Below are 27,360 nucleotides of genomic sequence, written 5' to 3'. Positions count from 1 at the left end.
CATTTGTTTAGTAATTGTTATTGAGGTTGGTGAATCCTTTAGTGTTCAGCTTGCATCTGAAATCACGTATAGTTTGCGCTGATTGCCCTCTGTTTATTATATACTGCATAAACCAGTGTTAAAGTCAATTCACAAAAGGAAATAAATACATAAATGCATGCAGTAATTTAGTAGTGGTCCAGGCATGCACTATTTAAGGAATGTGTTTGATTCCTTAAGCAACCAGTAACTGTCATGGTTGTTAAGGAGCGGGTGGTGACAAATTACCGCAGGCTTTCACTACTTAAATACTGCATCACTTCATAAAATAGCACATTCGGTATTTTAGTCGTGTTTTTTATATCGCTTTGTGAATGGAGCCCACTGTGGATGAGGCTACAGCATATAAAGACCTCCTGCACATCATCTGTGAGCATTAACCGCAAATTGTAGTGAGTCACTAAAAGCCCAGCCATGGCATGGAATCAAAGTTATAGCAGATTTTTGCCCACAAAACAAACTTCCCACCTCTCCTCCATTCCTTTACACAAATATCGCTTTTTTTTCCCACCTTTTTTCATGCATGTCACATGTCCCAGGATGCATAGTCTTTTATTCACAAAAGGAGGAGGGGGCATGCCTAGCGGCACATCATCGGGAGGCCTACCAGCTGAGCCTAGAAGAGCTGGTCGGACTCCCAGTGACATTATACAAGAACATGGTTGTGTGAGACCCAAGTGGTGGCAGAAGAGAAGAAGATCTTCAGTAGTACAATGTTGGATCTGCTTTGTGCATGAGTATCTGAACTGTGCAGAACCCACAACCCGGGTTAAAAAAGGAATGGCGGGTGGAGGGTGAAGTTCCACTTTATATAACTCTGCACAATAATCAAGGTTAGGTACCTTTACTGCTTTATAAGTAGCTGAAATCAAACATTTATTAGAATGTGCTATAACTGTAATTGACATTGGATTCAGTAGTACTCAAATATATAACCCCATCATTCTGCATCATTTCATCAGTGCAGCAGAGTCCCATGTCAGCTTCTTTCACACTAACCATGTTGTCATGGGTCAGTTTAGAGATAATGAGGGTTGACTTACTAAAGGATGTAAAACTAGCCAAACACAGGTAGATTTCTGACTGAACATTCATATACTAGTAGATTTTCAAACAAATATTTGTGTGAAGAATCATACAAAAATTCTGACCAGTACATGCAATGACTTCATGGATTTCATTCAAACGTAATTCAAAGTTTTTTGATTTTGGAACGAATGAACTTTCCAGAATGAAAACCACATTCACTGTTAGAAATTTGTTCAAGAAAAATTTTCCCTCCTGCACCTTCGAATTTTCTTGTTACCGTGGTCGATAATGAACATCGTTTTGACCCTATTAACCATTAGGAAATGGAGCAAATGTTCTGAAAATGATTTTTTTTTAAACAAAATTCTACTAGTATATGGCCAGCTTTAAGCTGTTCACCTAGCAAAGTGAATGTTTACTTTAGGAAGCATGAGTTTGCATGGCTAATGCTGGCCTTAGATGGAGCAAATTTTTTTTCCCCATGGTTGCAGGAAAAAAATGTGCTTGATCCCCCCATCAACAAAGTCAGTGTTGACAAGGGGAATCCCTCCCGCTGAGCCATTGCATACTCCCAGTGGGAGAACACAGTGATAATCGCATGTAAAATCCAACAGGCTGGTTGTACCCAAGTTGATCAGTCAATTAACTTGGGTAGATTCAGCCTGCCCGTACATGGTTTGAACCTCGTCCTGTTCCTGGTGAAATGGCGAACCGTCTATGGCCGGCTTAAGTGAATGTTAGTGAATAAGTTGAACCTGCATTCACTTTGAATAACCAATTTTGTGCTAGGAAAAATCTTTTAAATTATTCTCACTTTGCAAAGTGAACATACACTTTATTAAAAACAGTAATGTGCACTGCATTAACAATAGTCATTCATTAACTGAAAACTGATCACTAGCAATCAAATGCAATTGCAGTGTATGCTCTTGTGTGAAGCTGACTTCTTTAGTAAATAGCTCCTAGACCAGAGGCTGGCAGTGTATGTGAAAAATTGCAGGTACTACAGTGGTAGTTACTAGGAAGTTAACTACAAGCAGTACTACAATGAAAAGCTGCTTTTCCCATTGGCAGCACTCAAATGGCTGGTATAATTTAGCTGAGTCATTGGTATATCGCTCATGACTGTTTTCATTAATAAATGTGCCCCAATGTTAGAAATCCATGTTCTTGCTGTTGATTTGTAGTTTTGCAGCTGGACAATTCCATGTTGCCTGTTCTCCAGCTTGGCACACTTATTGTGACAATTCTGTTTTATGTTTCAGTGCCACCTTGCTCTTCTACCTTCATTCTGGCCTTCTCTGTATCTGGTGTTTTTGTCTATTCCTGTAAAGCACATAGACTCTTTGTTGCTTTCTTTCTGCAACTCACAATGCTATATTTGTTAGCGGTTGTTTTTTTTGTGGGTATAAAACCCATTGGTGCACTGGACAATGGGGTAATGTTGTGTACACTAAGAGGAGAAATAAATTTTACGCATTTATATGGAGTGACTTATTTACAAATGATTGTGTGTTTATTCTGTCCATCTGAAGCTACTGTCTGAAAATACAGTTTACCAAAATGTGTATATTTTAATAAATGCATAAAGCTTTTATGTGTGGATTTTATATTTAAGCAAGTTCATTCATTTCTAGATTAAAATGAAAATTACATCCTGATTTTTTATCTAAGTTAATCAGAATTACATGTTATATGATAAATATGTGTTGGGGAAGAGGCGCATAGTTTATTTTGGAGAGCCTTTGGCTTTGCAATGCTTTCCTACTATGCCTTCTCAGAGCTATGCTGACATAGCACAGTGATATCAAGGTACAAACAGGCATTACGCCGGATTTTGCTTGCAATTATCGCTAGCAGCTGCAATTGCGGCTAGAAATAATCACTGTCTCCCGGTGGGGACAGCTCCCCCCTCCCCCCAACCAGGAAAAGACAATGGGGCTGATTTACTAAAATTGGAGAGTGCAAAATCTGGTGCAGCTCTGCATAGAAACGAATCAGCTTCCAGGATTTATTGTCAACGCTTAATTGAACAAGCTGCAGTTAGAAGCTGATTGGCTATCATACACAACTGCACCTGATTTTGCACTCTCTAGTTTTAGTAAATCAACCCCAATGTCTCACCAGGAAGGATTCCGCTGTCAGCACTGCCTGTATTGATGGGGGAATCGTGTGGATTTCTTTCCTGCAAGGGTTGCAGGAAACAAATTTGCACCTTCTATGGCTTGCCTTAGTTACAATTTCTTGCACTCTAGTTTTACAGTGGATATTCAACTTACCATATATACTCGAGTATAAGTCAAGATTTTCAGACCTTTTTTTTTTGGCTGAAAGTGCCCCCCTCGACTTATACTTGAGTCATCGCCATCTGCCTACATGATTAGCGTGTCATGCAGACAGACGGCAGCCAGCGTGTGATCATAACATTCGGCGGCCATTCCACTGTTCAAAAGCCGCGTCTCCTCCTCGTCTGTGATAGGCAGAACACTCAATTTCCCAGCAGTCAGTGTACAGCCTATCACGGACATTCTCCCATGCTCGTCCGTCGTATGAGGATGAGAGAATGTCTGTGATAGGCTGACTGCTGGGGAAATGGAGTGTTCTGCTTATCACAGACGAGGAGGAGGTGCGGCTTTTGAACAGTGGAATGGCTACCAAATGTTATTATGACACGCTAATCGGTGGATGCAGATCGGCACACGGAGGCATGCACAGGACACAGGTAGGCTGCACAAGACACAGGTAGACTGCACAGGACACAGGGACACATGCACAGGACACAGGTAGGCTGCACAGGACACAGGGGCACATGCACAGGACACAGGTAGGCTGCACAGGACACAGGGACACATGCACAGGACACAGGGACACATGCACAGGACACAGGAACACATGCACAGGAAGGCTGCACAGGCCACAGGGACACATGCACAGGACACAGGTAGGCTGCACATGACACAGGGACACATGCACAGGACACAGGGAGGCAGGCAGCTGCAGATGGGCATTGTTGACCCTCTTTTCCACTTACAGTAGCTGCTGCATTTCTCACCCTCGACTTATACTCGGGTCAATAAGTTTTTCCCAGTTTTTTGTGGTAAATTAGGGGCCTCGGCTTATATTCGGAACGACCTATACTCAAGTATATATGGTAAATAAATAGGAGACACAACTGGGTCAAGCAGATGCCACCAATAAAGTCCAGCAACCTCATTAACCAAATAGTTTGTCCACTTTAACCCAAGGCAGCTCAGTGGAACTGAGATTTGAGCTGCATCATGAGAAAACTTCCATGCAGATATGCAGCCTGTCATTCTCAAGGAGGCAAATGATCCTAAATTTACCTAGCACTTGTTTATATATAAGAATGTAGGTATATGAAAACTTTAATAACCAATTAATAAAACTGTTTCATATTTGTAATTATTTTATTGTGTTTTACAGAAAATATTACTATTAGCATGCAAAAAAAAATATTTTTAGTGTTAGTTATATGTATAAAAAGAAAGTGTATCCCCAAAATGTAACATTTTCTTTATAACATTATTTACATTCTGATATAATCTGATTTTTGTGTTAAATTACAATTAAAAGAAAAACAAAGAACAATCAAATCCTTTTGTCATAAATCGTTATAACAACATATACTTGCCCATATACCTAAACATACACTTTAAGTAATGAATTTTGCAAACAAAGGCATACAAGGGGCAAGCTGACATACAAGAGGCATGTTGACCTATGTGGACAATGTGAGCAATCATCAAACAGATGCTGTACCTACAGTATGTATAAGAGTGGAGATGGTCTGTTAAAGAATTAAGCCTGTAACAACTGCTATGGTGTTTACAAACTAGGTATCTTTAATCCCAGTGCATTGTTTAATTAGGGTAAAGGCCAATAAGAAGTACAAAAATGCAAGTCTTGTACTATAGTCCAGTTCAGGGGTAGGCAACCTTTCAGAGATTGAAATCCACCAGGACAACATGGAAGAAATCAAAGATCCCCAGGGGATGTGGCGCCCTTTAAAAAAATAAAAACAATAACTATTAAGCCCCAATAAAAAGCCAGTGTGAAGAACACATGGTGTGTAACAGTAGTATCTTCTGCCCCTCTTCACATCACCCCCACAGCAATGTACACTGCCACCCCACAGTAGTGTCTTTTGCCCACACCCACAGTAGTGTCCTCTGCCCCCTCTACATAGTAGTGTCCTCTGTCCCCTTCACATCACCCCCCACCCCACTGTGGTGTCCTCTGCCCCATAGCCCCCACACCCATGTTCTCTCTCTGCCCCCTTCACATCATCACCCCTCCCTCCCTACTATAGTGTCCTCTGCTCCCCCATAGCAGTGTCCTCCACCCCCCCCCCCCACAGTAGTGTCCTGTAATGCCTGGCATCCTAGCAACCATCCACCTGTTGGATAACTTGAAAGCTTAATGCCCCGTACACACGGTCGGACATTGATCGGACATTCCGACAACAAAATCCTAGGATTTTTTCCGACGGATGTTGGCTCAAACTTGTCTTGCATACACACGGTCACACAAAGTTGTCGGAAAATCCGATCATTCTGAATGCGGTGAAGTAAAACACATATGTTGGGACTATAAACAGGGCAGTAGCCAATAGCTTTCATCTCTTTATTTATTCTGAGCATGCGTGGCACTTTGTGCGTCAGATTTGTGTACACACGATCGGAAATTCCGACAACGGAATTTTATAGCCTGCTCTCATACTTTGTGTGTCGGAAATTCCAATGGAAAATGTGTGATGGAGCCTACACACGGTCGGAATTTCCGACAACAAGGTCCTATCACACATTTTCCGTCGGAAAATCCAACCGTGTGTACGGGGCATAACTGTGGCAGCTCCCACCCTCCATGCAGTACTGTGCTGCCTCCCGCTCTCTGCTCTTCTGTAAAGAAGGGAAAGTAACATGGCATAACTTACATTAAATTTAAAGAAGAGATCAAAATAAATTGCCAACAACATTCTTATGTTTACTTGAAAAATCATTTATTACAGCAACATTTTCCTTGACTTACAGTCTTCACAATGCATAATGCCAAGATCAATAAGGCTGCATACATACAATACTTCCTAGCATCTGCAGTAGGCTATCAAGCAGCTCCTACAGTCACAGTGAAAGCTGTTCTCTGGTGTGAAAGACAGAATTCTATATTGACAGCTGGCTGCAAAAGGAATGCCTATTTCTATATGATCTTGTAGCCAGATCTCAGTCTAGCATCCCATCAGCAAACCACCATAAGAGACAACTGTGCCTACAAAGTTTTCAGTATGACTTGCTCATACACTATGTAGTATAAAACAAGGAGGAGCATTATGCATACACATTAGAAATTGTTTTACTTTAAATATTTACTGATTAATTAACTTGTAAGACGGTTATTAAAGTACGTGTATTTCTTGAATAATTTAAACAAAATATACTAATACAAACTTACAAAATGTTGTTTTAAATACTAGTACTGTATAAAAAGTGAGAAAAAGAACACATTATGGAATTTTAATTAATTCAAAGTATAACAGCAGTAGAAAACTGGATGTCATGGTGATATATAAGAAGTACAAAAAATATAGTTATTGGAATACCAAGAGCATCCAATCAATAGTAAGCACCAATAAAGTTGAGAAATACGTATGCACAAGAAGTTCAGTGAGTATCTTAAATGCAATAACCCTCCTTTTTTTCACCATTCTAGCAATTTTGATACTGTAAGGCTGCACAATGTTATAACTGACTTCATGAAAAGTATTTATTCAATGTCTTACGCCCATATGCTTACATAATGAAAACACTGAGAAATGTTCAACTGTTGCTTAGCACATTGAGGAACTTTAGGCCGGGTTCACACTGTAACCCGCTGCGGATCGCACAGGAGCGCTGTGCATCCCTTTTCCCCGTTTCAGGGACGAATCAGGGCCGATTCTATGCCTGAATTCGCCTCTCTGAAATGGAGCCAAAGACGCACAGCGTTTCTGTGCAGTGCGCTCTGCAGCCGCAAGGGAGATATATGAACCGGCTCCATAGGGAGCCAGTCACATTCTCCTGCTATGCGAATTGGATGCGGAGAAACCCTCATCCAATTCGCATAGGTGTGAACCCGGCTTAGATGAAATTTTGTCTCTCCTCAAGCACTGTGTAGTCAATGGTGAACAGCAGTAAACACAAATGAAAAACAGCTTGAACATTTTCAGTGCATTGTAGGTAGTACATATTATTTAATTCTAGTGTCATTTAATAACTTAACATTTTAATTAAGTTTATTTTGTTGCTTTACAATAGTTGCCAAAGAGGTGAAGAAGGTGGATTTGCATGCACTAAAGGAAGCTGTTTAGACACCTGGCATACTGAGATTCCCATCCATCACTAAAGACTGCAAGTCACCAAATTCTGGGTGTGGGTCTAATTCTGGGTGGAACACCTCAATGTGCAAGAGTGCTCTGTTTCAACATTAGCACTGCTTCCAGAATGTGGGTAATGACAGCCTCCAGCTTCGGATGAAATGGATGGTCTCATCCAGGTATCATGAAATCTACCATGTAATACTGACAATTTTAATAATGCAGGTTTCCATTAAGAAAATAATACTTAATCACCATTTTATGGCACGTATACTGCAAATAAAGGCACATTTGTTATTATTGTCCATCAACAATGTCATACTGACAGCTCACGGAAGTCAGATTTGTCTAACGACTTCATTTTTACACATTGGCACTCTTGGCGTGGGTTGGGGAACCAGACCCTTGGGATGAATAATAGAAACGGTTTTCCATGAAGGCTTGAGACTCTCCTGTACAGCAGACAATAACGATTCCACCAAACAAACAAAATGCTGCTCCAATCCAACCAGCATACAGGGAGTATCCGAAAGTCACAATGGTGGTTTCTTTATGAGTGGACACTGGGTACCATATGGTGGCCATGATTGCACTCAGTGCTATAGAGAAGAAAAAAGAAAAGACTTGGGTTAGTAAAAACAGTATAATGGATACGGAATATAGACTACAGATAATTTTGTCTGGCAGTATATTTTTGTGGCAGCCAACACATTTCTGTGAGCAGTCTCAGCTAGGAACTGTTGGTCATGGCTGTAGAGGTGCAACAAATAAATGGACCACTTATTTCCAACATGCTCATTCTGTCACACGAGGCCTAGTATATATGCTTAAAATAAGATCAGTGTACTGTTAATTTCATCCAGCATAATGCAACTCATGTTCTCAGTCCCAGTTTTGAAGACATTTCATGTACACAAAAATGCATGACAGTATGATCAAGGTTCAGAGACAATGATATCCATTTACAGAGAGACTGGCACAGTCAACTCATAGTTCACTAGACCACAACTAAGGTCCCATATCCAACAGCTAAAGATATGAGTTGTTGTTCTACCACCTAAAAGATTTGTTTTTCTAACCATCCATTTCAGAGATTTACACAGCTCTGTCTGACAGCACATACAGCCTGGTGAACCACATTACTCTTTTGCAGTTAGGTAACAGGTTTTGTCCCTTCCCAGTCTATGACTGGATAATGGAGAAGAAGCAGCATACTGATAAGGTCATCTCTCTGTCACTCTACTCCAAGGGTCTTCAAACTATGGCCCTCCAGTTGTTCAAGAACTACAATTCCCATCATGCCTAGCCATGTCTGTGAATGTCAGCGTGTTACAATGCCTCATGGGATGTGTAGTTCTGCAACAGCTGGAGGGCTGTAGTTTGAGGATCCCTGCTCTACTCTCTACTCCGTTTAATATGTTCCTTGTAAGCACATGAAAAATTTAACACAACTGACGGACTTCTTGTGCTACTTCTCTTCTTTCAGCTTAAAGTGATTGTAAAGTCTCATATTTTTCTCTATAAAAATAACAAACATGTTATACTTACTTCCCCTGTGCAGTGGATTTGCACAGAGCAGCCCAGATCCTCCTCTTCTTGGGTGCCTCTTCTGTGCTCCTGGCCCCTCCCTCCTGTTGAGTGTCCCCACAGTAAGCAACTTGCTATGGGGGCACCCAAGCCAAGTTGCAGCTCCGTGTGTCCATTCAGACTTTTTCCTGTGCTGCTTTTTTTTTTTACATAAAAAGAAAAGCACCAATGAATCAAGTCCTACTAACTGCATCTAAATTAAATGTCCATATTGCACATTGGCTGGAAATCAGAGCTGTTTTCATGTGCAAGTCTGAATCTGACTGGGATGCTGTACAGCAGAACAGACCGATTTCATTTTAGATGAACACGGAACTAATGTTTGCAAGACTTACATCTCCTTCAATGGTCCGAAGTCCCTTGCCAGCAGTTTCTACCTATTTCTTCTGAATGCCAGACATCTTCATTGGCCAGCGCAGGATGAGATCACTCCTGTGCATGTGCAGAAGTTCAGTCATCCTGGCACACATTATTTGTGTCGGAATGTGCACTGAGTTGAGCATACATTATAAAGAAGACTGCAGGCAGGCAGGTAGGTTAATTTTAATGTATGGGAGACATTACATGCTCGCAGTCTTTTTATAGGAGACTTTAGTTCCACTTTAATAAGAAAGGCCCATATTGAAAAAAATATATTTTAGAAACATTTATAATGATTTTAGCTTTGAAACCATGTCTAGCTGTATATTGGCCTTACAGATAACTAAAACTAAGTTCAGATCTAAACACCAGTGGATCAATGTTGTCATTCAGATATTTGCAGGGTTTTACCAAGCCATGATTCTTCTAATATAGAAGACTATCTAATTTTTGCCTTTCTTTTCAGACCAGAGGCAAGATGCAACTATACATTATAGGCCAAAGCTGACCATAGATGGAACGAAATTTGGCCGGTTCAGCAGGGACTGGTTGAATTTCGATCCATGTATGGGCTAGCTGGTTGTACACAAGTCAATCCACCAACTGACTTGTATACAACCAGCCTGATGCTTTTTCCCCAAACAATTAGTGCCACCGGCTAAAGAAGCCAACACTGATTGCTGTATTCTGCTGGTGGGGGATGTAATAGTTCAGCGGGAATCGGTTAATTTTTTTTTCATGCAACCCTCTGCACGAAAAAAAAAAAATGAATCATGCATGGCCTGCCTTAGGCATTTAGCAATAAGTAAAGTGTGAACTACAAACTGAAAACCTGTTTTAAATGGACTTCAATTGACGTCACAGTATTTAAATTGAATCTGTCTGCAAAGTCAGTCAATAGTTACTTATTTAAATACTAATTTACCGAAGGGAATACATTGCACTTACTTATTCATGTTTAACATTCAAGTATTAAATATATATTCACTTTTCTTTAACAGAAAGATGTGCTTTACAAAGTCAGTCATCTTAGAAGTGTTACAAAGGAAGTCACAGTGAGCATATTTCTCAGAGAAATGATCAAACCAACAAAGAGGTTCCAGTGAAGCAATTTCAATCCATTTATCATGTGGGTGGAATATGTTCGCTAAAATATATTTAAACAGACTCAGAAATTCATTAACTCGCTAGCAGTTATCAGTGACCTGAGTTACAGGTGGTACTAATCACAGTGCAGCCGTCTTGAAACAGTCATACAGGCATATCTGCATGTCTCCATTTCATCACAAATCTAAATAATAAAAGTTGGTTTCTTTTTTTCAGGACAGTAGGTGTTGACATGGAAATTTTTCCTTAATGGTTTGGTTTATCTTTCTGACACCATGTTTTATGTTTTACTCATATTTAAAGGTGTAACATGAAACATGGTAATATCCCCTAACCCCCACCATTAACCCCCCCCCCCTTACCTGAATTGTAGGGTGCTTCTTCCTGGAGCTCCTGCTGATTTTTGAGCATTAGGTGGTTGTGCGTGGCTCCACACAAACAACCGGGTCATCCAATCACAGATTAATTCACAAGAATCTATAAATGGAAAGACTACAAGTCCCATCTGCCATAATGGCAGTGAGACTCGTAGATCATGCCAGCACAAGTGTGACGATGTCACCATAATTGTAGTTTACAGTTTACTTCCTGCACTCCTATAGTAGGCGCATTCCTCTGTACAGACCTGGAGCTGGGACATAAACAATTTTTTAACTTCCCCTGGGCCAACTGTTCACTTTGCCATTAGATTAGAAGACATGACCAAGGTAGATGAGAGGTCAAAATCCTTATCGATGTAATTGGCCCAGCTTCCCAACTCCACCTTCCTATAGCCGTCTGGAGTGGAATTAAAATGGCTTTAGCAGCCTTTTGTTATAAATAACACACAATTTAAATAACAAAACATAACATGACAAATCAAAAAAGGCTGCAGGTTCTTAATGCTAGGTTCACACCTTAGCGTTTTTGCGTGCCGCGTTCAAGTGAATGGGCTGCCGTGCCTATGTTTCCGGAAAAAAAAAAAAAGGTGCATGTACCTTATCTTTTTGACCATGCAATTTTCCTGCAGTTCCTGCACATGCACTGCAATTCTACATGTGTGGAGGTATCATTCAGAATGAATGGCGTGCGATTCCCGCACCTGCAGCCACACGCACAGATGTGAACCAAGGGTTAAGGCACGTATTGGTCTACAATTACTTGGTCACTATGAATTGACCAGACCAATTAGAGAACACAATAGTAAACATGGGTCCCCAACCTAAAAACACCAGATTTACACCACCTTCAAGGACCTCAAACTGCCAACATCTGCTACAACTTAAATCCAAACCGACTAGAGTCAATAAAGGAGGGAGGGAGCTCAACGACTGCAGATCTCCTACTAGATGTTCCTCCCTGAAGTCTACCCTTCCAAACTTTTGCTGACCAATCCAGTAAGTGCAACTACTTTACAGTTTGTTTTCTAAAAAAAAGCTAAGGCAGGCCATACACAGAGCAAATTTCTTTCCAGCAACCACAGGTTGTTGACAGGGGAATCCCTCCCGCCGAGCCATTGTATTCTCCCGGTGGGGGGAGCCGTCCCCACCGGGAGAAGACAATGATTATTGCTAGCGGTCATGAGATCCATGTTTGCCTATGTTCCTGCATTCTTGGGATCCATTTTTGCCTATGTCCCCCCCCTCTTCACATCAGAATCCTCAGCCCCTTCCCTTAACATCAGAATCCTTAGCCCCTCCCCTTTACATCAGTGTCCTCAGGCAGTGTGCAGGAGGTGGAGCTGATCTAGACAAAGGTGGACTTCCATCCCTTTCTAAATGCTAGGCTGCTCTGAATGCTACCCACCCTGGTTTATCACTTTGTATCTCCAGCAAGACGACAGACAGCAATAAAACCTGATATAGGTTCTAATGCTTTTCCACTTTTCCAGTTTTGTCTGGAGATTATTGAACTAATTACCAAGAAGTTCTTTCAGGAGATTTATTATATAGACATCAAATGGACCTCAGGAACATACGCAAACATGGTTCCTATGAACACAGGAAATTGATCTCAAGAACACAGGAACAATGACACTTTGCTACAATGTAAAGTAGTGAGCTTACAGCTTGTATAAGAGTGTAAATTTGCCTTCCTTCAGAGACTGGACCACAGGGCAGTATTCCAACATGATAATGACCCCAAACACATCTCCAAGGTGACCAATGCCTTGCTAAAAAAGCTGAGGTTAAAAGTGATGGACTGTTCAAGCATGTCTCCAGACCTAAACCCTATTGAGCATCTGTGGGGCATCCTAAAATGGAAGGTGGAGGAGCGCAAGGTATCTAACATCCACCAGCTCCGTGATGTTATCATGGAGGAGTGAAAGAGGACTCCAGTGGCAACCTGTGAATCTCTGGTGAACTCCATGTCCAAGAGGGTTAAGGCAGTGCTGGAAAATAATGGTGGACACGCAAAATATTGACACTTTGGGCCCAGTTTGGACATTTTCACTTAGGGGTGTACTCACTTTTGTTGCCAGCGGTTTAAACATTAATGGCTGTGTGTTGAGTTATTTTGAGGGGACAGCAAATGTACACTGTTATACAAGCTGTACACTCACTACTTACATTTTAGCAAAGTGCCATTTCTTCAGTGTTGTCACATGAAAAGAGATAATAAAATATTTAGAAAAATGTGAGGGGAGAACTCACTTTTGTGAGATACTGTATATAGAGACAGTATATATATATCTTCGTCTGTAGGGTTCAATATTGAGTTGGCCCACCCATTGCAGCTATAACAGCTTCAACTCTTCTGGGAAGGCTGTCCACAAGGTTTAGGAGTATGTCTGTGGGAATGTCTGACCATTCTTCCAGAAGTGCATTTGTGAGGTCAGGCACTGATGTTGGATGAGAAGCCCTGGCTCGCAATGTCCGCTCTAATTCATCCCAAAGGTGTTCTATCAGATTGAGGTTAGGACTCTGTGCAGGCCAGTCAAGTTCCTCCATCCCAAACTCACTCATCCATGTCTTTATGGACCATGCTTTGTGCACTAGTGAACAGTCATGTTGGAACAGCAAGGGGCCATCCCCAAACTTTTCCCACAAAGTTGGGAGCATGAAATTGTCCATAGACAAACTCCTAAACCTTGTGGACAGCCTTCCTAGAAGAGTTGAAGCTGTTATAGCTGCAAAGGGTGGGCCAACTCAATATTGAACCATACAGACTAGTACTGGGATTCCAGTAAAGTTCATGTGCGTGTAAAGGCAGGTGTCCCAATACTTTTGGTAATATAGTGTATACAGTGCCTTTAATGTATTTTATAGGTTTTTTTTTTGTGATAGGCCAACACAACGTTGCACATACTTGTGAAGTGGAAGGAAAATGATAAATGGTTTTAAAAAATGTTTACAAATAAATATCTGAAAAGTGTGGTGTGCATTTGTATTCAGCCCCCTCTATTCTGATATCCCTAATTCAAATCTAGTGAAACCAACTGCCTTCAGAGGTCACCTAATTAGTAAATAGAGTCCACCTGTGTGTAATTTAATCTTAGTATAAATACAACTGTTCTGTGAAACCCTCAGAGGTTCGTTAGAGAACCTTAGTGAACAAACAGCATCATGAAGGCCAAGGAACACACCAGACAGATCAGGGATAAAGTTGTGTAGAAGTTTAAAGCAGGGTTAGGTTATAGAAAAATATCCCAAGCTTTGAACATCTCATGGAGCATTGTTCAATCCATCACTTGAAAATGGAAAGCGTATGGCACAACTGCTAACCTACCAAGACATGGCCGTCCACCTAAACTGACAGGCCGGGCAAGGAGAGTATTAATCAGGGAAGCATCCAAGAGGCCCATGGTAACTCTGGAGTAGCTGCAGAGATCCACAGCTCAGGTGGGAGAATCTGTCCACAGGACAACTATTAGTCATGCACTCCACAAATCTGGCCTTTATGAAAGTGGCAAGAAGAAAACCATTGTTGAAAGAAAGCCATTTGAAGTCCCATTTGCAAGAAGCCATGTGGGGGACACAGCAAACATGTGGAAAAGGGTACTCTGGTCAGATGAGACCCAAATTGAACTTTTTGGCCTAAAAGCAAAACCCCGTGTGGTGGAAAACTAACACTGCACATCACCCTGAACACACCATCCCCACCGTGAAACATGGTGGTGACAGCATCATGTTGTGGGGATGCTTTTCTTCAGCAGGGACATGGAAGCTGGTCAAAGTTGATGGGAAGATGGATGGAGACAAATACAGGGTAATCTTAGATGAAAACCTGTTAGAGTCTGCAAAGGACTTGAGACTGGGGCAGAGGTTCACCTTCCAGCAGGACAACGACCCTAAACATACAGCCAGAGCTACAATGGAATGATTTAGATCAAAGCATATTCATGTGTTAGAATGGCCCAGTCAAAGACCAGACCTAAATCCAATTGAGAATCTGTGACAAGACTTAAAAATTGCTGTTCACAGAAGCTCTCCATCCAATCTGACAGAGCTTGAGCTATTTTGCAAAGAGGAATGGGCAAAATGTCACTCTCTAGATGTGCCAAGCTGGTAGAAACATCCCCAAAAAGACTTGCAGCTGTAATTGCAGTGAAAGGTGGTTCTACAAAGTATTGACTCTGGGGGGGGGGGGCTCAATACAAATGCACGCCACACTTTTCAGATATTTATTTGTAAGAAAAAATTTTAAAACCATTTATTATTTTTCTTTCACTTCACAATTATGTGCCACTTTGTGTCGGTCTATCACAAAAAATCCCAATAAAATACATTTACGTTTTTGGTTGTAGCAATAAAACAATGAAAACAAAAAACAAAGTTCCGTTTATTTAAAAGAAAAATATAAAAACAGGCCAAATGGCCGCTTATTTTAAAAGTGCCTTTCCTCGGCACTGAAGGTACAGGCTTAGTACTATACAATTTGAAGGCTGCGCTGCTAGTGCAAATACATGATCATATTAACTGAAAATACCATAATTATGAATGAACACAAGTGAATTGTTTCATAACACAAAAAAAAAAAAAAAAAAAAAAAAAATGCACATAAATCGCATGCAAAAAAAAGAATCGCATGCAAAAAAAATGAGTGGAACATTCAGTAAACAAAAACGATTAAGTAGAGTCCATTTAGTCATAGATTGAAATGAACTGTAGGTCTTGTGGGTGTAGAAAATGGTTGGATAGAGGGAGAAAGACACCCTTCCTTCAAGTGATATAAAGATTATCTCCGTAGGGAGCGTGATGTTAAAATAGAGAGAAGATCCTCCACCTCAAGTAAGGTAAGCCCCTTACCAGATCCAAAGATCTCCTGTCACAGAGATCATGCACACATGTGGCTGTGTCCCCCAGCCACAGGGTCTCTGTCAGTGCGCAGATCGGAAGCCACCTCTCCAGGAAATCAATCCAAACGTGATTTATCCGCTCACAGACCATGGATAAATAGGAAAGAAATGCTCCATAGCGTAATACAGTTAAAATCCACTTTAATTTATAAAAGAAAAGCACTTACAATTTGTGCAGTAAAGATCGCTTTAAAAACATGTAGCGCCGGCCGGCTTCAGCTGCTGCCCGTTTCTTCCGGGTTCAGCGTGGTATGGTGGTGATGTCAGCACGCCGCTCCTCCCTACGCCGTTTCGACAAATCTGTCGTCTTCCTGGGGTGTTCTCCCTCTATCCAACCATTTTCTACACCCACAAGACCTACAGTTCATTTCAATCTATGACTAAATGGACTCTACTTAATCGTTTTTGTTTACTGAATGTTCCACTCATTTTTTTTGCATGCGATTCTTTTTTTTGCATGCGATTTATGTGCATTTTTTTTTTTTTTTTTTTTTTTTTTTTTTTTTGTGTTATGAAACAATTCACTTGTGTTCATTCATAATTATGGTATTTTCAGTTAATATGATCATGTATTTGCACTAGCAGCGCAGCCTTCAAATTGTATAGCTAGTAAGGTGGAGGTTGTTTCACATCTAAGGTTGCAGCAGCATTTTACATTTCAATTTTTGGTTTGAGATATTTGTCTTTTCATCACACACATGTGGGGATCATTTCCACTTATGGGATAGCGCAGTATTTTTTACGATATTACAGGCTTAGTACTATCAGGTGAGTTGGGAAGCAGCCTGCCTTGCTTGCTCACGCTTGTTGTGGATCGGCATGCATTCCACCGTCTGGAAAGCTAAACCCAGAAGTGGCCGGAAATGATACTGTGACCGGGATGTGCCTCGATGTGCGTTTCGTCCTGATGACGTCGTCAGGAAGTGTCCCGGTCACTGAATAGGTTGAGTTTTTATTCCCCCAGATTCGATGGGACTGGTCGAATAAGTATAAGAGGACTGATGCCATCTAGTGGGTGATTTATTTCCCCAGATTCGATAGAATTAGTCGGATAAATATTATAGGACTGATGCCATCTAGTGGGTGATAAAAATCACTACCGCCTCGAGCGAAAGTGAGCACTGCTGTTTACACTACACCTGTCTACAACATTGATAATAGACATATTAAAAATACATAACAATTGTATTGACAATAGGTATATAATATATAAGTTTGATATAAACTATTAGATGGGTTGGTGAACTAAATAAATATAAAACAACCCCTATTGGCGCAATAACATTGTTTGTGGTAATTAAATGGTATACTATTACTGGTGCCATCTAGTGGATAAAGAAAACTAAAAAAAAAAGAAAACTACTACCGCCTCAAGCAAAACCAATGGGCATCGCTGTTCACAATTAACCTGGCTTGCATTAATAATAGACATACTGTAAATGGGTGACAACAATTGACTAAAAACAAGATAAATATTTATTGAGTAGAATAGTAACTATAAAAATGTTTAGCTCTGTTAATACAACATCATTAACTTTAGTAGCTACATGTTGTATTACTGCTAACCAATATTTTTTGCATGAAACCATAAATAATACCCGGACCCAATCAATGCTTGAATAGCTGTTACATCAAAAATGACAGTATGATACCATTCCAGCCTACCTTTTATTATAGGCAGATCTAATGGACCAAAAAATAGATGAAAAACGAATCGTTCGTTAAGAAACAATTTAGGTCGACATCTATGTTGAGGCTTGCTGGTTGTAAAGTGTCTAAATTATATAGCCATTTTGTTTCATGTTGTGATACTAATTTTTTCAAATTTGTCCCTCTCCAATGTTTTTTTACTTTGTCAATCCCATAAAATGTTAGTAATGTGGGGTCTCGGTTATGAAATAATCTAAAGTGACTGGATACACTATGTTTTGGAAAGCCATTAATGATATTTGCTATGTGTTCATTAATTCTAATACGTAATTTACGTGTAGTTCTACCTACATACTGTTTTGGGCACAGGCATTCCAATACATAGGTCACATTTTCTGAATCACAAGTGATTAAAGATTTAATTTTAAAATTGTGTTTAGTTACTACTGATTGAAAATGATCAATTTTTCTTTTTGTTCTCTTAAAGGTTTTACATGCTTTGCACCTGGTGCAGTAATGAAAACCTTCCCTATCCAGAAAGATAGACAAGGTTTTAGGAGGATCGGGAACATTGGGCGCACTTCTATTACGTAGTCCTGGTGCCCTTTTATAGATGAACTGTGGCTTCACGGGTAACACATTTTTCAGGTCTTTATCTTTAAGGAGAATGGGCCAGTAATACTGGCGATTAAAGCCTGTCAAAAAGGCTGTGTCTGCTCTAAAAGGTACTTTGGATTTTTTTGTCAGAAGGTCATCTCTATTTATAAGTAGAACTTGTGTTTGGCATTGCTGCAATGCCTGGGGTGAGTAACCTTTTTCCACAAATCTATCGGTGAGGATGGACGATTGTGCTTCATAATCCCCTATAGTAATCCCCTATCGTATCACAATTCCTCCTTAACCTCATGTATTGACCCTTGGGGATTGCTGAAAGCCATTTGGGATGATGGCAACTTTGTATGGGTACACAATCATTTCTATCGGTATCTTTGAAAAACGTATGTGTGGTAACTTTATTATGTGTTTGTTAGTACTAGATCTAAATAACTGATTGACTTCTTGTCCCATATGGCTGTAAATTTTAGCCCATATTTGTTGATGTTCATCATTTATATGCACTTGACTAGGCTAGTTTCAGAGCCCTCCTATAATAACACGATGTCGTCTATATACCTCTTATATGGTTTGAGGCCATCCCACTGATGTTTTTGTTTCCTGTTCCCATTTGTTAAATACTAGGTTGGCCACGCCAGGGGCATAACGAGCCCCCATTGCGACCCCTTTTATTTGATTATAATGTATTCCCTGGTACCAAAAATGGTTGTTAGTCATGGCCAATTGTAATCCTTCTACCAGGTATTTTATTTGTGCTGATTTTAGCTGGGATTGGTTCTTCAAGGCCCATTTTACTGCTGCGAGCCCATCTTTTTGTTTAATGTTAGTATACAAGGATTCTACATCCACTCTTACTAAGAATGTATTTAGACTTTAGAGAGAATGTTTAAGAGTTCTCTATAGTCTTTGAGATAGGATTCGTCCCCCATCACCAGAGGCTGGAGAAATATATCGAGAAAAGGGAGCCAATCCCACTCAAAATGGGCCGTCCTCGAGGGATTATCTTTGGATTTGTGGACTTTGGGGACAGTGTAGAGAACAGGGAGTATGGGGGCATGGGGGACAAGATATTTGCCTTCTCTTTTGTCCAAAATTTTCATTTTGATTCCCTTTTTTACCTAATCAGCGAGTTCAATTTTTAATTTTGGTGTGGGGTCACCTTTTCATTTTTTTATAGGTTGTTGTGTCACCAAGTAATCTAACTTCTTTGTTATAATTGTCCTTGGTCAATATCACTACCCCCCCCCCTTGTCAGCTGGTCTTATTACCACATTTTTATTTTGTTTTAATTTCTTGATACCTTCCCAAATGTTAGTGTTATTTTTATATCTTTTTATTTTTAGTTTTTTCCCTTCATCCTGAACCATGTTTTTACCTTTTTTTGGATTAAATACAGAATTGTTTTTAAGCCCACTGTGTATGTAATCATCTGCCTCAACAGTTGACGGAAGCCTGGAGGGCTGTCCACAAAAATGTTTTTTAATATTTCGTTTTCTAGCAAATTTTTCAATGTCTATGTAAGTTTCAAACTTGTCCAGATATTTGTCTGGTGCAAATTTGAGTCCTTGAGCTAAAACTTCCATCACCTCTTTGGAAAACTCAACTCCTGCTAGATTAAACAATCCTAAATTTAGTTGTCTCTTGCTCTTTGGAAAACTCAGTCTCTGTCCACTTCCGGGTTTAGCTTTCCAGGTGGTGGAACGCACGCTGATCCACAACAAGCGTGAGCAAGTGAGGCGGCTGCTTCACAACTCACCTGATGCTAAGCCTGTAACTTCAGTGCCGAGGAAAGGCACTTTTAAAGTAAGCGGCCATTTGACCTGTTGTTTTTATATTTTTCTTTTAAATAAATGGAACTACGCTATGGTATTGCCTTTTTCCATTTTTCTCTGAACATCATTGTGGCGGAGCTTCTCCTGGCTTATCCATTTGGTACCAGTACAAATTTGCAGATCATTATCATACACAGCCCCACCTGACCTATCTTTTTAATTAAAGAGGTCATGGTGGTCTGGTAAGTAGGATACTTACCTACATTCACTGGGTGTTGCTGTATTCAAAATCACATTTGGCAGTGGTGATGGTGTAACAGATCAGAAAACTTCACTTAATTTATGGTCGTTTTTTTTTATCTATTTGCTGGCTGTTCACTGATGCACATTGCACTTTGTTTTTTGTTTTCATTGTTTTACTTATAATTGCGAAATGATGCATTTTATATATTTGCAATTAACTGTTCACACTGTTTCTGTATGTTCATGAAATATTGAGCATTAGCACTTTATTGGTCATTTTTTTGATATATCTGCTGGCTGTTCACTGATGCACATTGCACTTTGTTTTTTGTTTTCATCGTTTACTTATGATTGTGAAATGATGCATTTTGTATATTTGTAATTAATTGTTCAAACTGTTTCTGTATGTTCATGAAATATTGAGCACCAGCACTTTTTTTGGTACACATATTTATCACTAGCGCCCCCTTATCATTATACACACACAAACATAAGTTTGCAGAGACACTGCAGGGTTACCGATGCAAACAATTTCAGCATTGGATGCGCAAGAGTAAGGAGCTGCAAGGGAGTGAAGGTAAGTTGAGCATAGAGGGGGAAAGGAGAAGCTCTTTGCAGTGACACTGTCACTTTTACACTGCATGAGTGTACTGTAAGACCAAGAGATCAGCACTCCTGTGTTCATTTTGTAACAGACTTCACAAGGAAGATGTCTGTAAGACATCTGTAAGCTATTATATAGTTATTTTTCCTGTATATTTTTTCAAATGCATTTTTAGTTCTTTCCTCTGTGAAGCTTGAACCAAATAACCTACACCCTGCACCCTTTCTAAAGAAGAATTTGTACAAAGGAAAAAATAATGATTTCTCCTGTCATTACTGATCAGCAGCCAAGAGGTGAATTGAGTGGTGTGGGTCATGTTCACCTATTAGGAAAGTATCAGTTGTCTGGCAGCACCATGGTGACTCACTCATTATATTACCTTTTCCTGTGCTGATCATGAAGCATCAGCAGCAGGGTTCAAAAAGACGATGGCTTGTCATAAACACAAACGTAAGTGAAAGCTACACCAATCTCTGAACAGGAGAATTGGGATTTATTATGAGTGGTAATTATTCCCAACACAATACAAAATAGAAAAAAAGTCATTGCTGACAGCAGTTTCAAAGTTATCTGATCATTCGCCGATTTATCCAAGTATAATGGAACATGAAATATATTTGTGATGATCTGTGAAAGTCAGTGATTGATAGAAAGAATTATGGTTTAAAGTGTAAGAACACTTTTATAGAAAGATATTTTAAGAAAAATATTCTAGCACAAGAAGCAAAATAGCCTTAAGCTCCTTGAGAGTAGGGACTGATGTGAATGCACAATGTATATGTAAAGCGCTGCGTAAATTGACGGCGCTATATAAGTACCTGAAATAAATAAATAAATAAATAGCTAACACTTTCAAGAAACTCAATACCTGTTAACAATTGGAGGGGAACTGAACTCTGGAAGCTGTTCTCAAGAAAAGGCAAACAGAGGGCAAATGACTAGTCAGCAGTATTGTCTGTGGTCTCCCTGCAGCTGATCTTTATCTCTTATTACTGATTTATCATGCCTTGTTCTGTCTCTGTGCAAAGCCATCTTGGTATAGGCAGAACTTTGCCTTCTTATGTTAGAGAAGTCATGCTCAACCAGGGTTCCTCCAGAGGTTGGCAGGGATTACTTGAGCTGTGGCTAATTGACTTCCCATCTGATAGTGTCTGTATAATGTTGGCTCCAAAGACACTTGGCAGAGCCAGCACCATGACACCAATGATCTTTTTTAGCTGTCTGTTAAACACTTGCCCTCTGGAAGATTTACCACCCTTCATGACCAGGCCATATTTTGCTTTTTGGCACTGTGTTACTTGAACTGAAAATTGCACGGTCAAGCAACGCTGTACTTAAACAAAATTGATATCATTATTTTTCCCACAAATAGAGCTTTTATTTGGTGGATATAAATGAAAAGAGACTGAAAATTTGGAAAAAAAACTATATTTTTCACTTTTTGCTACAACCGATAAAAAATGTAATCTTCATAAATTTAGGCCAATATGTATTCTGCTGCAGGTCTTTGGTAAAAAATAAAATCCTAATAAGCGGATATTATATAGCGGGCAGTCTGACATTAACTGACAATTTGTGGGAACCAGTGACACTAATATGGTGATCAGTGCTAAAAATATGCACAGTCACTGTACTAATGACACTGCCTGGGAAGGGGTTAAAAATCTAGGGCGATCAAAGGGTTAAATGTGTGCCTAACCAGTGTTTATCAGTTTACTGTAAGGTGTTTTTACTAAGGGATGTGCTGATTTTTAATTCCTTTGCAGGCAAACAAAAATCGCAGCTTCCTCACTGACAGGACAGAGCTCTGCTTTGTTTACATATGCAAAGGTCTGTCCTGTCTTCCTCCTCGCCAATCAACAGGTGCCAGCGGTCATCTATTGGCTGGCATCCTCTGATCGGCTTTAGCTGTGTCTAATCACAGCACAGCAGGTGCAACAGCTGTGCGCGTGTGCACGCCCACTTGCCCAAAGGTGCTGGATCACATACTAGGTATGTGATCCATCACAGGAGAGACACTCTGCCACCGTACTCATACGTGAAGCGGTCGGCAAGTGGATAAGGGTGGCATTTTGACCACTGCTGTAAGGAGGGGGGGCACTCTTTACCCTGACAATCAATGCAAGAGGCAGTCTTCCCAATGACCGCTGATAAGTTAATTTTACGTCAAGGATTCCTCAGGGCTAAAAATGTTGAAAAAGATTGTTCTAAAGTGTCCAACAAGAAGAACAGTGAGCAGCAATGTAGTGACCCTATCAATTCTCCTGAGACTGAAAGTCAGCAGCAATGCCTTTATCTCCCACCACAATTATACAACTATAAGGCTGTAGGCTCGGGAGCGCCTAGATACTCTCTCATACCAGGAAATGCAAATAATATATATATTTTCAGGAGGAATTCAAGACAAAAAGTCGATTTATCGGGGTACTGCTTAGGTACAATTAACATTTCTAATTGTTCCCTATAACAGCAAATCTTCTGTTTTTTAGTTCAGGTCCATTTTAATGTTAACTGTAGGAAGTTCTTAATGTATTTTCATAGCAAAAAGCAAATTTGAACATTTTCAGAAGGATATGATGCATGGGTATACAGTAAAACCTTGGATTGTGGGCATAATTCGTTCCAGAAACATGCTTGTAATCCAAAGCACTTGTATATCAAAGCAAATTTCCCCATAAGAAATAACGGAAACTCAAATGATTCGTTCCACAACCATTTATTCATAGGTCCTTCAGTTTATAATCCATATAAAAAGATTATGGCAATGTGGCCAGGTTGTGTAAACATAAAATGTCCATCCACAAATGGAAGCCTCCACAAGGGGATTAGAAGCAAAGTCCAGCAGGAGCTACAGAGTATAAAAGAGAAGAGAGGCTCCTCTAAGTGTAGCAATATGTTACTAATTGTTGTAACTTCATTAACCACTTCAGCCCCCGAAGAATTTACCCCCTTCCAGACCAGAACACTTTTTGCCATTCGGCACTAAGTCGCTTTAACTGACAATTGCGCAATTGTGCGACGTGGCTCCCAAACAACATTGATGTCCTTTTTTTCCCACAAATAGAGCTTTCTTTTGGTGGTATTTGATCACCTGTGCGGTTTTATTTTTTGCGCTATAAACAAAAAATAGCGACAATTTTGAAAAAAACGCATTATTATGATCACAGAGCTCCAGGCGGGCGCGAGCACTGTCGGGCGCGCGCCCTGCCTCTTAAAGGGCAACGCAAAGGTACGTTAATCTGCCTGTACGTGCCCTTCTGCCGCAGTATATCTGCGTGAGGCGGTCGGGAAGCGGTTAAATGTAAACATATTTCTACACTTAGAGGCGCCTCTCTTCTCTTTTATACTCAGTTGTGACATGACGCTACTTGTATATCAAGATATCACTTGTATATAGCAAGTCAAAATTTATTGAAAAAATTTGCTTGTCTTGCAAAACGCTCTCAAACCAAGTTACACTCAAATCAAGGTTTTACTGTATGTCAAAAGTACACACTTGAGAAAAATGATATAATAAATACTACTTTAAAAATTTATTTATTTCACTGCCCTGTTTTATCACAAGCGTGCCCTTTAATTATGAAACAAAACCTTTCAGCTGCTAATGTCGACTAGAAAGCTTGCAAATGAGATAGCAGTGACCCCATCTATCCACGCTGTGTCAAGCTATCAATTTCAGCTCCAGCTTTCCAACTCATTTCACATGCTAACCCAGGGCAGTGAAATGATCCATTTCCTAAATATTCTTTGTTAATTTGATGTATTCATGTCATTCATTTAAAGTAAATATAAAGTGTTGTTCTTTTATGTTTTTTTAATTTAGTTCAGGACTAAAAATAAAATAATCAGTTTTGATCAAATAGATGTGAAATATTGCATAAGAATCATTTCTATTTACCGCTTGCAACCAGCAGGTGGTGTAATCAAAGTAGTTGGCCACCACCTCTGTTGAAGTGTTACTAAACCCAGGACCCTGCATTCACAATATCTGGTCTCCACAGTAACATAAAAATGCAATCATTTTAGCAAATATAAAACTGATAAATACCTTTTCTCATCAGCAGTATTAGAGCAATATTGTGACTTCTATCAGTGTCTGGTTAAAGCTTGTAGGAGGAGTTTTCATACTGCACTGGCTGTCCTATCAGGATGCAGGACCCCTGACCCTCTGTCTGGACAGTGCTGATTGGCCCTGTGTTGATCACATGCGCTCTCCCAAGAAAAAAAACTCTCTCTAGAAATACACTCCAAACTGAGCATATGCAGCCTGACTCCAGTAACCCAGTAACATTGTCTTATCCGGACATGTTTTGGGGGCAATGCAAGAAGGGGGGAGGATCTGTGCATACAGGATCAAACAGCCTTTATACACAATGCACCCCTTAGGTGCCACAGTGAGTATAACAAGCATGCTTTACTGCATATACAGACTGATTTTACTGTTGTGGGTTTAGTAACACTTTAAGTAATTTACTACTATGCTGTGAATAGGTTATAATTTGTTTACCTGCTATTCAGATCTATTTAAAATATATAGCTAAATGTGTCAGAGGGCCCCTTCCCCTCCTAGCTCTTACAGCACATGTGGCGTTTCAATTAGACAGGGGAGATTTACTAAACTGGTGCAGCTCTGCATAGTAACCAACCAGCTTCTAGGTTTTATTGTCAAAGCTTAATTAAACAAGCTGAAGTTAGAAGCTGATTGGTTACTATGCAGATCTGCACCAGATTCTGTGGGCACCCATTTTAGTAAATTTCCCCCACAGAGTCATAAAAGTAAGTAGGCATTACTGGTCCTTCTTATACTCTACAAACCCAGTGTTATGGAATCACACTTTAGTAAATGTCAATTTTAGAAACATACATTTTATACAAGTACTAGAAAATATTATAAATGATCAGTACATATTTACAAAAAAGTAATGCAGCTAGGGAAGCAGTGACATTATCTACCCAGATATGTTGCAACTCCATCTAACACTAGCACTCAAGGTGGACAACTGCAGTGTGAAGGTGGTAAGGGCCAATAGAGCTGCACGATTAATCTTTAAGAATCGTTATCACAATTTTTTTTCCCCCTTGCGATCTTGACAAAGTATTTCCTGATTCTTTCTATGCAGAGAATTCTCTCTGCTCTGCTGAAGCCGTCAGCCGTCAAAAGAAAGGAGAAAAAAAAAAAAACGGGCAGTCTGCCAAGAATCACAAAATTCTTTAGCAGTGGAACTTAAGTATAAACATTGTAACAATTTGTCCTTTAGATCAAAGGAATACACTTTGGTGTGTAAATGAGGGAAGTTTAATCACTTAAACACTAAACCTTTTTCTGACATTTGTTGGTTTCAAGTTAAAATCATTTTTTTTTTTACTATAAAATTACTTAGAACCCCCAAACATTATATATATTTTTTTAGTAGAGACCCTAGATAATAAAATGGTGGTTGTTGCAATATTTTATGTCACACTGTATTTGCGCAGCAGTCGTTCAAATGCAATTTTTGGGGAAAAAATTACACTTTAATGAATTTAAAAAAAACTAACCAGTAAAGTTGAGAGAAGTGAGAGAATCGTGATCTTTTTATTCTATGCAAAAAAAATCGTGATTCTTATTTTGGCCAGAATCGTGCAGCTCCAGTAGCCAATCAGCTTCTAACTTCAGCTTGTTCAGTTAAGCTTTGACAAAAAATCTGGGAGCTGATTGGTTACTATGCAGAGCCACACCAGATTTTGCACACTCCAGTCTTAGTAAATCAACCCCAATGTCTCTTTAAGTATACGCTGTTTGCTTAAGACAGACATAATGCATTTTGCTATAAATAATTTGTATTACTTTTCTCATAAGTGCTGAATATTTCTGTACCCTCTCCACATTTTCTGTCCTCTTTCAAAGACAATGTAATCTGAATGAAAGCCAATATGTCTAACTACATTTACTTATTCTTTTATTACGTTAATTATATTTAGAAAGAAAATGCATTCATATGTGGAAAATGTTTCTTTTATCCTGCTTCCTTTTGCTGACAGATGGGTTACATCCTATCATGTAATGTGATTTAAGTCACAGGAAATGACACCAGTTCTTATCAGGATGCTTTGCTGTGTAATCAGTTGACTTCCCTACATAAGGGGGCAGGGCACTAAAAGTAACGCTCACATTAATACATCAACGTCTAATAGATTTATTGCTGAAGAAATAGGCAATGTAATGTGCATAGTTTCAGTTTAAAGAGAAGCTATAATTCATTTGGGCTCATTCTAATTTACATTTTTGTTCGTTTTACTGTTTAATATTTTTTCCCATGTAAAAAAAAATGTATTAACCTCGTAGTGCCTGAGGGTAACACAAATGTTAATGCCTGATCAGAATTTTGCAACTTAGACATGTGTTAGTAAATCTGTGCATATCATCGCAACTACTTTTTGTATCCAGGCAAATTATACCTTATTTTTTTTCCAGAAAAAATTGGGCTTCCTTTTGGTGGTAAATGGTAACTGATATCTCCTATTTTTTTTATTAACAAAGGAAAACTGGCCCAAAATAGTAAAAAAAAAAAAAAATTCTTTACAATTTAGCTGTATATTTCTTGCTATTTCTATAGTTTACCACCAAAGAATAACCCTGATGATTGCAGCAATACCACATATGTGTATGTTATTTGATGTTTGTACCCATGGTACGGCCCAGAAACAATGGTGCACATTTTGCTTT

At 39.6% G+C, this 27,360-nt stretch overlaps 2 protein-coding genes across 2 annotated transcripts in view; one reads left to right on the top strand and one right to left on the bottom strand.

Moving 5' to 3' along the window:
- Positions 1-27,360, top strand: part of RPL22L1 (ribosomal protein L22 like 1) — a 541,480-nt gene that overhangs the window by 489,011 nt on the left and 25,109 nt on the right. The gene's annotated exons all lie outside the window — the stretch shown is intronic.
- The window catches only part of CLDN11 (claudin 11), a 62,582-nt gene continuing 41,285 nt past the window's right edge, over positions 6,064-27,360 (bottom strand). Inside the window, exon 3 of the mRNA XM_073626197.1 lies at positions 6,064-8,037. Coding sequence (XP_073482298.1) covers positions 7,802-8,037 — 236 coding nt within the window. The 3' untranslated portion in view covers positions 6,064-7,801. The remainder of the gene's footprint in view (positions 8,038-27,360) is intronic.

The sequence above is a fragment of the Aquarana catesbeiana genome, linkage group LG04 (genome assembly GCF_042186555.1).
Source record: "Aquarana catesbeiana isolate 2022-GZ linkage group LG04, ASM4218655v1, whole genome shotgun sequence".
NCBI lineage: Eukaryota > Metazoa > Chordata > Amphibia > Anura > Ranidae > Aquarana > Aquarana catesbeiana.
Note: the sequence above shows the minus strand (reverse complement) of the source record. Positions and strands in the feature narration are given on the sequence as shown.